This window comes from Parambassis ranga, chromosome 22, assembly GCF_900634625.1.
Source record: "Parambassis ranga chromosome 22, fParRan2.1, whole genome shotgun sequence".
Lineage (NCBI taxonomy): Eukaryota > Metazoa > Chordata > Actinopteri > Ambassidae > Parambassis > Parambassis ranga.
Window position 1 is genome coordinate 6682787 of NC_041042.1, and position 11590 is coordinate 6694376.

Below are 11590 nucleotides of genomic sequence, written 5' to 3' on the forward strand. Positions count from 1 at the left end.
ACAAAGTAAAGAAGGAGGTAATGGTACGCTCCGGCCCTGCTCCTCGCTGTTTTTGTATCTGCTTTAGAGCGGATTCAACCGCCAAGTAAGTTACGTTTTGCTATGTCACGCTGGGGAAGTTTGAGACCAGTTTATTTATAGAAAACTGGGATCGTGTGGGCACATATACACACGACGCTGAGCATATGATCTGAAAGTAGAGCGCGTCGTGTATTTTGAAGGGAATTTATCGTTATTACTGTAAAGCTAACGTTACTCAGTGAAGCCAGAAGCCTCATGTTTTCGTCAAGCCAAGAAGAGCACTGCGCCCCGTCCAAAGACCCAGTGAAATACGGGGAACTGGTGGTGCTGGGGTAAGTCGAGTCGTTTTTACATTTGTTTCCGACTTTCTAAAGGTGTCGATACTCACAGGGAACGCGGAGTTTCGGCAATTACTTTTAAAGTTTCAAGGGAGAGGGTATTCACGCAGCTAACTTAGCAACGGGACTGCAAGTTCTTATGTATAAATCAATGCCGTACGTGTATTTTATTTACGTTAACTATAATGTTTTACGCCAGCGACGGGCTGTACATAAATATACGCAGGAAAGCGTCAGGCCTAGTTTAGAAAATCACGAGCTCACGTTACTCCACAAATTTAGACACGTGCGCAGTCAGAGATGTGTTCATATTCGTTTTATAGAGTTGGTGACGGTGTTTCACTGCCTGTTAGCTGGAGACACAACTACTCCCACAGTGGATCTGTGCTACTACCTAACAGTAGATACGATCGGGACAACATTAGTGTGTAATGAATGTTATATTGAGCAAGTCTGACTCTACCTTAAAGTTGGATTCGTGGGGTTTGAGGAATTCGGAAGTCGGGATGCCCCCCTCCCCCAGCCCGCAGGGTTCTTCCTCTTTCAATGCTATCAATAACTGAGAACGCTCAACTTTTGTAATCACACTATGTTTTACCAAGGTGCAGAAAAGCTTTGTTGCTGCTTTAATAGTCAGAAGGTACACAGGTTTCTTATTGCATCCCCTAATTTGATGTCTTCAAACGTAACTAAACAGCATCAGTTTAAGATATTACATCTATGTCAATGCCCACAATGCCTCAGTACATGTTGTGGGTGGGGGGTAGGAGGAGAGAAGGTACTGCAAAAAAAAGTTGATATGGCACACTCTGAGAAAGGCTGTCACAATAACCTGTATCACAGGCTATATAATGCTTGTAAATAAATCATGGTAACCATATTGTCATGCTATTTATAGAAGTGATCATGATAATTTACACCAAATCCCTGACTCTCTCCCACTTCTTAGCCTTACCTAACGTTTAACAATTAGAGAGAAAATCAATTTGACCTCCTTGGTTGTTGGCTTGTTGGTATATGTCCACCAAGCATTATCTGTTGTTAAAAAGAAGTTATAGTAATGTCATGTGGTGTCATCATGCCACCCACTAAAACCACCATGGTGTTTTTTCAGGATTTGTTAAGGAGAAACTGCAGCCAGTTATCCTGTAGAACTGATGTGTACAGCAGCTGCCACAGATGATGGAAAGCACCGGCTCTATTATCACTGATTGCAGTTTGGCCAGTTTGGCAGATTACTTGAAAGATATTAAAACATATAATTAACATTTAGGGTTCTTTGTGCTGTGTGCTCTTCATTTATACAGCATTTACTTAAACACATGCAATTCTTGTGACGGTTGTACACATGACGCAGTGTGGTTTTGTCCCTTGCCCTCCACCCATACACTCAGTCATACTGCTTATTGTAAGGGACAAAAAGTGCTGACTGCTTATTACCCCAGGCTGAGCATGTGGCATGTTTGAAGCTGATACTTTTGTTCTCTTTCCTGACATAAAGACGCATATGTGAATCAGATGTGACGGGTGTATAATCACTGCCATGACATCACATCCCATTGATAAAAGTGATGGTAGACAAGATAGCTGACAGCATGGAACAAAGCTTGTTTGAGCAGCAGTTCCCTCAGCGGTTTGTTGCCATGACCGTGGTGGCTCTTATTACTTGCATGGCTGCCCCCCATCTCTGCTGGGGCGGGTTGGCTTGGTGCTGGTCAGTGAAAGGCGGGTTGATGTGGTATAGGGGGGCTACATGGGTATCCTGGAAATGAAAGGATGGATTGATCAGGGCTGAGTCTTGGCCTCCCCTCAGCTTCCTCTGTTCATTGTGACTGGGAGACTAGGCCTATTGATCGAACTTTATACATTTTACTATAAAGCACCACTCAGCTGAGGAAGTGTACAAATCATGTTAGGCACATCTTTGGTACAGGCTGTCACAGACTATTGTGATGTGAGGCCTTTTTATCTAAAAGGAAGAGCTATTATTTTGCCCTAGTCTATTTCACAATAAAAGTATAGTGTTTAGGGGTAGTTATTTCATTCTGCAATTGTTGATACTTGCTGACATCACTTTGTTCCATGGTTGTAGTAAGGCACTTTGTAAATAAAGGCTGATTGATTGATTAATCATCTGATATTTGAGTGATGATGTGCTGCTGATGTATTTGCAGTGAAGCACTTACATCCAGTAGCCTTACTTTTCAGCATCCTGACCTCCATGCCATCTTCTGTGACCCTTTAAAACCACGCTTCCCTCCTTGTCATGCTAATGAGTGTTACAACTACTCAGCATATCTCCTCTTCATTCTGTGAACAGTAGCCTTTCATGTTAGCGTAAGAAGTAGGAGGTGCTGTTGGCTCCTTACCGCAACCCTGGAGGATAGGTGATACGCCAGTCTTCTAATCCCTGCTGCTAAGTATTGGAAGGTAAATCCGCTGTCTGTCTGGCACAGGTCAAAAGGGAAAGCGATCACAATTAGTTGGAGCGCAGCTTTAAAGAGCCTGTCCTAGCAAATGTGATGGTGGCAGTTCCCAGATGTCATAATATTGTTCCTCAATGTAATGATGAATAATTGAAAGCATGTGTGGCATTTCTTACACAGCTAGGGTTATATTCTGCAGTCAGAATTCATCATGGTGACAAAGCTAAGCTGCGTATCATCTGATTGTGTGCTTTATGTGAGACATTCAGGGACAGGTACCCAGCTGATAGGCCCCCTGAACTGAATAGGCATTTATAACATGTAGGCCTAGTTGATCTTTATTTAGGTGGGGTGTTTCTAGGACAGATTTACACACTGTTAAATTAGCATCAAAAATATATTTTTTTAAATGAAAGAGCTAAGACTTTTTTTGTAAACTAAATTAAAAGCATTTATGGGTAATTAAAATACTAACTCATTCATTTGTCTGCTTTTATTTTGTCTTTTCATGCCTCTTTTTCCTGTATTTGTTATAGTTTGTCCACAGTATCATCCAGTGCCTGTCTAGCTCTCTATGGGTGGCTTGTCCTACAGGCCAGCTTTGTGCACTGTGCTGACTGGGACCATGTGTTTCCATGCCTGGCCAGCCGTGTGGAGACATGGGTACAGGTGGACTAGCTTGGGAGGGAGGTTGGGAGAGGATGAAGGAGGCTCTGTTGCTTTCATGTTGAAACAAAGAGGAGAAATGTTATGTTTGGTAGAATCACTTTCCTCAAATGCAGTGGTATGCAAAATTGAGGCTTTTAATATAAATCTTTTTGTTGTGCAAAGTGTTTGTTTAGCATACTGTCGTTACATGCGAGTGTGTGACAGAAGGTCTGTGTGTTGGATGGGAGTAGAGCATGGGGTGCCCCAGCTGTAGGAACCAGCTGGTGTATAGAGAGACCAGCTTTACCGGAAGGGGCTTCTTCATTCACAAGGAGCCTTCCTAGGCTAGGTGCCTCACAACGGACAGAAGGACAAAACTAGGATCTGGTGTTAAAAGGGTTAGGAAACAGAAAATGGAAGGCTTTTAGACTTTTTTATGGTTCTGAGGCATTGAAAATTACACTTTCAGTATATGAATTTAAAATTCTGGTACAAAAGAAAGTGTTTCACTCCCAAGTTCTCCACCAAGACTGTGCATCCCCAAAATGATAGCCAACCTGACGTGCATCTTAAAAACTGCTCCTGCCTGGGACACAGAGCAAAAGAACAGCTGCAGTTTGCACAGAGCCTGCTCACTGAAATCGCCAGCACCAGAGTGCATTATGTAATAAGAGACATTATCCAAGGTAACGCTTAGATTACTAATAGGGTGTGTTAGATTGGTAGTGATGTAATGTGTGGCAAAGCTCCTTTTTAAAACACATGAATGTTTCTAATTCTCCATGTTTAGTTGTTAGATGATTACACAAATTTCGCTAGAAAATCTGATTTGAAACATCTTTTTGCAGCTATAAATCTGTTTTTGAACAAACAAAATTAACTGTGGATTTGTTCTCGTCTCTCCACCCCACCCCCTTCTGTGACAGGTACAATGGCTCTCTGCCCAATGGAGATCGGGGTAGACGGAAAAGCAGATTTGCGCTATACAAGAGGACCAAAGCCAATGGTGTTAGGCCAAGTACTGTGCACATCCTCAATACACCCCAGGCCAGCAAGGTACAGAACAAATAAATTCACGAGTTAAGGAACAGCCCTTGTCTGCCTGTCATGTGTATGTTAGACAAAAGTGTATAAAGGCATACAGAAAGGTGGTAATAAGTACTTTTTGAATGTAGGTAGGCTGATTTGAATAAGAAAAGTACCACAGAACTAAGTAAAATCACAGCAGAAAGAAAAACCAAACTTTTCCTTAGATCAGAATGGCTGTCTGTGATTTCAGTAGCTTTTGGAACATGCAGTAAAACACTACATTTTTGTTGGCACACCTTAATGTTGACATTTCCAGTACAATAACTGTCACTCCTAGCTGGCTCAAAAAGCCGCTCTTCACACTAGTTTGCTCGCTAAAAAAAGGCTGTACATTCAGAAACTTGCCTGCTTCTGTATTTCCTGCTTTTGGTTCCCAAGCCAAACAGATAAAAACAATATACAGGATCTGCTTACCTCTGCTTCTCTTGGAGGCCAATATTTCAGAGTTTTGTTGGGAGTCCAGCTCCTTGGCCAAAGGCCTTCTGGTTCAGGTTACTATCACCTTGTGGAACTTGACTCCTGATTTCTGCTCAGTAGGTTTTCCTGTCACAGGGGCCTTTTCATGGTAGAGTTTGCGCATTGTGCTGTTTGTTTTACTGCAGTGTTCAATAATATGGCAACATTTTTCTGCTGTTTCAGGGTGCAAGGCAGCTGGTTCAAAAAAATCATGTTGCTTTGGATGTGGCTATTTATACTGCACAGTACAATGGGGCAATGAGAGCCATTTAGACAATTAGTCACACCCAACCATTTCAGCAAAGGGACCTGCTGTGCCCTTTTTCCTCTTTTCAGCACTGTTGCTCTCTGGTAACCAGGCCCAGGATCAGGAGGGTGAATTGAAGTTCTTGCAGTAGGTCTAGCCTCCACTCCCAGAACATACAGTCAAAAATAGCTATTCCTTCAGAGACGAGCAAGGCAGTGAGCTGAATTTGAGAAGACACAGTGAAAATATAGATGAGAAAAGGAGCAAAATAAAATGAGCCAAACCATTTCTACAGCAGTCCCCCAACTTATTCTTGCTCCCACACAGTAAGTGAGTAAAATTAAACTTAAAATTCTCTGTGGTAAAGGGAGGAAAAACTCACGTGTTTGTGCACACTCTGGTACTCATGACAGATAATAAGGAGTTCCCATGATGCCACTGCCAGGCTTCTATTCAAAACATTTTAATTTTAACTCTTGTTAACTCAGGGAGTTGGCAGTGTGTGGATATTTTGGGGATGTTAATATAAACACTGAAATACATCGTTCAGTTTGTAGCTGGTATGAACTTCTGTTGGAACAGGTGAAGTGCCATTTGTTTGTAGCAGCACAGTTGAGACGGGACTGCATGTGATGATGACATTTGTCCCTGTCTGATGTTACAGCAGAGTGTGGCAGCTCTGATGACCCACTTTCCTTCCCCCTCTTTCCCTCTTGCACGTGACAGGGGGGGGGGGGTGTTTAGGAAATGGAATTTGCAGATTAGAGCTGTATGATAGTGACATGTGGTAAAGTGTTGGGATGAGAGCTAGGCTGGGGCTTTAACCCACCCTTCCTTGCTTGACTGCCTGTGGCACTTCAGCTGGTAGACAAGCTTGTGTTGACTGAGGCCAGAGAGCATTTTATGGTTACTGTCATGGGAGTGTGACTTCACACGTTCTGCTCTGTCCCTCTTTCAGAAATTCCTGCCATAGATCTTTGGTTTTAGGTAACATAGTAAAGTTATGATGCAATAAGCAGGAAGGGCCTTTGTCAAAAATTGTAATTAAATAAGATAGCAATATTGCATGCACTTTTAAAGTCTGTTCATAATTTCGGTTGCAATAACAGGACAAATACATGCAGTACTTTCTTTAAAGAATCCCTGTAGCTGTGTTTGACTTTAAGTTTATGACTGATCAGTTGAACACCATGTGTTTTAATAGTGGGTTTGTTTTTCCCTGGTCTTTAATTAAACCTCACCAATGATGCAGTGATTACATAAGGCATTTTTTAGTGCCTGTTTCTGTTCCTGTTTGTGTACCTTAACCGCTCTCAGTTCCGGTGTTAGAGCCACAAATCAAGACATCAAAGGTTTTCTCTTGACTGCACTAAAGCAATAAAACTCTGTTGCCCTGTTGTTGTGTGCTTATACTTAAACCTTTAAAGATATCATTTTCACACAGTGTGTAGTTGTAATGCATCATTTGTTATTCTTTCAGGCTGTGAACTGTAAAGGCCAACACAGCATCTCCTACACGTTATCCAGGAATCATACGGTTGTGGTGGAGTACAGCCATGACAAAGATACAGACATGTTTCAGGTAAAAGCTGGTCCAGTTACATTGACTTGGTTTCCATGCACAGCAGTAATCTGATTTTAACCTGAGTAGTACTATAAGGAACTTAATCAGAATATGGTGCCCATGTAAGTGTAGTCATTGTTGGCTGTCAGGATGATCCATCTAATTTAACAAAACTGAAGGGGATATGTTCAAATAGTTTTTGAATTTTTGTTTGTTTTCCTGTATTTACATAGTCCAAATGTCAATATCAATTTAATGTTCTTTAAGAAGATTTACCTATGATTACTGTCCAGAACTTTTCACTCCACCAGTGCATGAGCCATGTGTTCTGTCGACAGCTCTGTCTGTAGCAGTAATCTGAATGTACAAGAAGATAAAGACCTGAGGGAAGTTAGCTTTGCAGGCACATGCCTCACAGTCACAATGTTATGTGTCCCTGTGTCTTGTGTAAACACACTGAAGAAAAGGGGCAAAAAATATGACAACATAGGATCAGAAGAAAATGAGGAAATGAAAGGGGAAATAATTATTTTTATCTCTGTTTGTTCAGCTTGAGAGCTTTCCAGTGGAGTCTGTGGTCTGCTTGTAACCTAGCTTAGAAATATAGATATATCAATTTTAAGGATACAACCTTTTGTAAGAAACATATGTAACATCTTAGCATTTTATCACACAAACACAGCAACATTACTTTAAAGTTTAAATGTCTGCCGCATAGGAAGAAGTACCTCTTTTACACCACTGTATTAACAAAACATGATTAATTATTGCATTATTTTGTAGATTGGCCGTTCCACTGAGAGTCCCATCGACTTTGTGGTTACTGACACAGTAGCAGGAGGCCAGGAGGGAGAGGAGACGCCTATCACTCAGAGCACCATCTCCCGTTTTGCCTGCCGAGTTGTCTGTGAGCGTAACCCTCCCTACACTGCTCGCATCTATGCAGCTGGGTTTGACTCTTCCAAAAACATCTTCCTTGGGGTAATTACTAGTTAGTGTACCATGGTGGTTGTACAGTATCTCTATTTACGCTCTTTTTTGAAATGTTAGATTATATGTCTAGTTTTTAGAGTTTAGATCTGTAAATTGTATCCAGATAAAGAAATGCATTTTTACACGCAGTGGTTGTTATGTAAAAAGTGGAATGCCACATAGCAACATCAGTTTGCATCATCATCTGTGCTTTGTCTGCCTACAGGAAAAAGCTGCAAAATGGAAAAACCCTGACGGTCACATGGATGGCCTAACAACCAATGGAGTTCTGGTAATGCACCCTAGGGGTGGCTTCACGGAAGAGTCCAAGCCTGGCGTATGGAGAGAGATCTCTGTTTGTGGGGATGTGTACACGCTGAGAGAGACCCGCTCAGCGCAGACCCCAGGCAAACTGGTTAGTAGCTCCAACCACACACACGTCACTGTATTAGGCAGATGTTTCAGTCACGAACAGGATTTGGTTATAAGGAATACATGCACACCAAAAGCAATTGTTTTTCTTATCTGAAAGTAAATGTAGATCTGCTGTATTGCCAAACACAGGTGGAGAATGAGAGCAACATACTGCAGGACGGCTCCCTGGTGGATCTATGTGGAGCCACCCTGCTATGGCGTACTGCTGAGGGTCTCTTTCACACTCCCACCCAAAAGCACCTGGAGGCTCTCAGGCAAGAGATTAATGCAGCACGACCCCAATGTCCTGTGGGTCTTAACACCCTTGCCTTTCCCAGCATGCAACGCAGCCGTGCCCTCTCATCTCTGGAGGACAAGCAGCCTTGGGTCTATTTGGCTTGTGGTCATGTGCATGGTTACCACAACTGGGGTCACCGCTCAGAGCAGGAGCCCAACACTCAGCGAGAGTGTCCCATGTGCAGAGTCGTGGGACCATATGTTCCACTATGGCTAGGCTGCGAGCCGGCCTTCTACGTGGACACAGGTGCACCCACACATGCCTTTGTGCCATGTGGACATGTGTGCTCTGAGAAGTCAGTGAAGTACTGGGCGGAGATCCCTTTGCCCCATGGGACTCACGCCTTCCACCCTGCCTGCCCCTTCTGTGCCACCCAACTCGGCCTCACTCAGGGGTGTTCCAAGCTAATCTTCCAGGGCCCCGTGGACTGAGCTGAAGGATCCTGCTCTGGCAGAGAAGATTAAACAGGAATGCCAACATGCTGTGAAACTGTTCAGATTATTTTGTGCTTTCTTTTGTTCATGTAAGCCAGCTGTGGAAAGGAGTAAATCTTTTCAAGTTCTGGTCATGTACTGTGGATTCTGCACAACAGAGAGCCATTACAGATTGTTTTGCGACTGGCTGTTTGGATGGCCACTGTGGGATACAGAGATGTGGAACACACTGGACCACAAATGCCTGGCTCCTCCAGAATGAAATATTGTTTTAGCTGCCCTGCCAACCAATAAGGCTCCAACAATGGGCTGTTCAAACTACAGGGCCTGCTGATTTTTCCATCAGAAAGCTGCAAAATTCAGGTTTTAGATGGAATGAACTGATTTTACTCATGAATCAGAATGAAGCAAATAACAGTGAGCAGGTGGACTTGGGTCTTTTGGGAAGGAAAGAGAGGAGGGAAGGTGTATAGTTCAGTTCCTGGTGGGCCTGAGACAAAGTTTTTACAGAGCCAGACAGCTGGACTGTTGGCTGGGAGAAAAGCCAGGAGAAACTTGTGGTCTAATGGCTAACTCGTTAAATGCTCCCCATTGGCCTCTTGGCTCTTTACCCCTACTGGCATCCAAATTATGTAGCTCACTGGAGGTGGCTTCTTTTTGCTGAACAAACTTTGATGGAGTAAAGGAGGAAAGACTTTTTGTGTACAGAGATAATCCAGTGCCTCAAATCCCATTAAATTATGGGAATATTTTTAATAGAAAAGCTATTTTGTTGAAGGTTAAGAGAAAGATGTAGTTTTGCATACCGAAGACATAAAGAAATGATAACCCGCATGGATTCTGACACAAGAGGTATTTTACTACACTGAGGCCCGTGTACTGTTTTTTTTTAATGCAAATGTTAATATATTTTTCTCCTGCATATATAATGTGTGTGAGAATGCTTGAGTGTATGTGTGCACGAGTGTGTGTGTGGGTGCCCTTGGGCTGTTTAGATTGCCCTGCATCATTTCACCCCAGTCCCCTTCCTATGATCTTGCCCACCACCCAAAACGCTACCAGAAGACAACACAGGAATTAAAACATGGTCGCAGGGTTTGACAATGAATGTACCAAATACATTGAGTCTCCTCAATGGCGGTGCTCCTGTTATTCAAACTTGCTCTATCAACGGTTGTGCTGTCTGCAGTTCATTTGAGCTATACAACCATATGCATCAACTACTCTTGCTTGCTATCTAGCGTTGTCCCTGCCCTACACACATATGTACTGTATTCAATCTGCACTGTTAGCTTTATCCCATGCTGGGTCTGATCCAATGATTTGTACGCTGTCAAACCTGGGCACAGTCTCAGCAGCATCCAGAGATAATACCAAATATAAGGAGAAGCGTTTTTTTTCTCTCCACATGCACAATGTAACGGCCACTCTTTTTTTTTTTTTTTTTCAATCCAAAGTGTTTCTGTAAACAATCCTAAACCCAAACTGCTGCTATGGTGGAATGTTGACAGCTCTGGATTACAGTCAGTGCTGTTCAGTGGCTTCTTGGGAACAATGACATTATTGCAGCACTTGCCAAATTTGGTGAGTTCTATTGTGTGTGTGTGCGTGTGTGTGTGTATGTATGAGTTAAGTTGTCCAAAACAAAGGAGCAGATGAATTGAAACTAAAGAATCTGGGACAAATCTGTGCATTCTTCTGTGATGTTAGCTTACCAGACTGTGCCCATATGTAGTATGTAGTCAAAGGCATCAATTCTACCACTAGCCTATCAAATACAATAGTGAGCATTAACATTTTGAGATGTTGGGGGGTAATATTCCTCTTGTAGCATTTGCATTATTTCAAGCTGTATATGATGAATGCATTTAGAGGTATCACTGAGGGGAAATAATAAGGGCTCCTAGTCTTCACAAAACATCAGTTGGATTGCTGGAAAAGTTTTATTTTTGGTTCCTTCCTAAGAGAAACATACTTGGCATTCTTAAAAATGTCAGCAGCATTACACTTCGTTCATACCACAGAGCTTTGACTTCTACATATTTTATGTAACTGCTGGTAAGGGTCAGGCAGCCACATACTGTACAGTAGCATTCCCTTCTAACACTTTCAGCTCAAACACTGTGTCCATTGCTTAAGACCGTGTTCTGTAACAGCTGCAGAGTAGCTGCCTCAAACATTCCTCCTTGGTAAACATGGGTGGGTCCTGCAATTCACCCAAGGGCTTGTTCTGTGATTTTTGTCTTCTACAGGAAGTCTGTACACAAGCCATAGAACGCACTGATGCTCCCAATGCCTCCTTTGCAAAGAATAAAATATTTTTTAAAGATATGCTGCATTGAGTTCTCTCTCCCAGGCTGACAGTCAGTTCATATTTCATACTTGTGGGTAATGTTCAGGGACTGTAGGCCATTTCAACACAAGCCACTGATTTAAAAGGCCATATGCAGATGATGAGGATTTGTTGGGTTTTTTTTCGGCTACTGCCTTTGAACTCCAGATGTCTCAGCTGTGTTCACATCACAACCATTGTGGCAGTAATCACAGTTACACATGTGTTTCATCATTCCTCTGTGTGAGCATTTTCCTGCTATCTTAGTTGCCAAGATGGCTCTGAATTTTGATAGCTCTATCACACTGTTTTTTAGATAAGGGAAATACTTTTCTTGAAGTCTCTTTTATT

At 42.5% G+C, this 11590-nt stretch overlaps 1 protein-coding gene across 1 annotated transcript; it reads left to right on the plus strand.

Moving 5' to 3' along the window:
- The first annotated feature begins 73 nt into the window (after window positions 1–73).
- Window positions 74–11238, plus strand: peli2 (pellino E3 ubiquitin protein ligase family member 2). The gene is made up of 6 exons (XM_028395198.1): window positions 74–353; window positions 4360–4489; window positions 6706–6807; window positions 7573–7770; window positions 7988–8176; window positions 8326–11238. The coding sequence occupies exons 1-6, from the start codon at window positions 277–279 to the stop codon at window positions 8902–8904; spliced, it is 1275 nt and encodes a 424-aa protein (XP_028250999.1). The 5' UTR covers window positions 74–276; the 3' UTR covers window positions 8905–11238.
- The last annotated feature ends 352 nt before the right edge of the window (window positions 11239–11590 follow it).

Coding starts and splice junctions, on each gene's coding strand:
- peli2 (XM_028395198.1), top strand. CDS start 277: ATGTTTTCGTCAAGCCAAGAAGAGCACTGCGCCCCGTCCAAAGACCCA. Junction 6,808..7,572: donor AAGATACAGACATGTTTCAG/GTAAAAGCTGGT, acceptor ATTATTTTGTAG/ATTGGCCGTTCCACTGAGAG. Junction 8,177..8,325: donor CGCAGACCCCAGGCAAACTG/GTTAGTAGCTCC, acceptor TGCCAAACACAG/GTGGAGAATGAGAGCAACAT.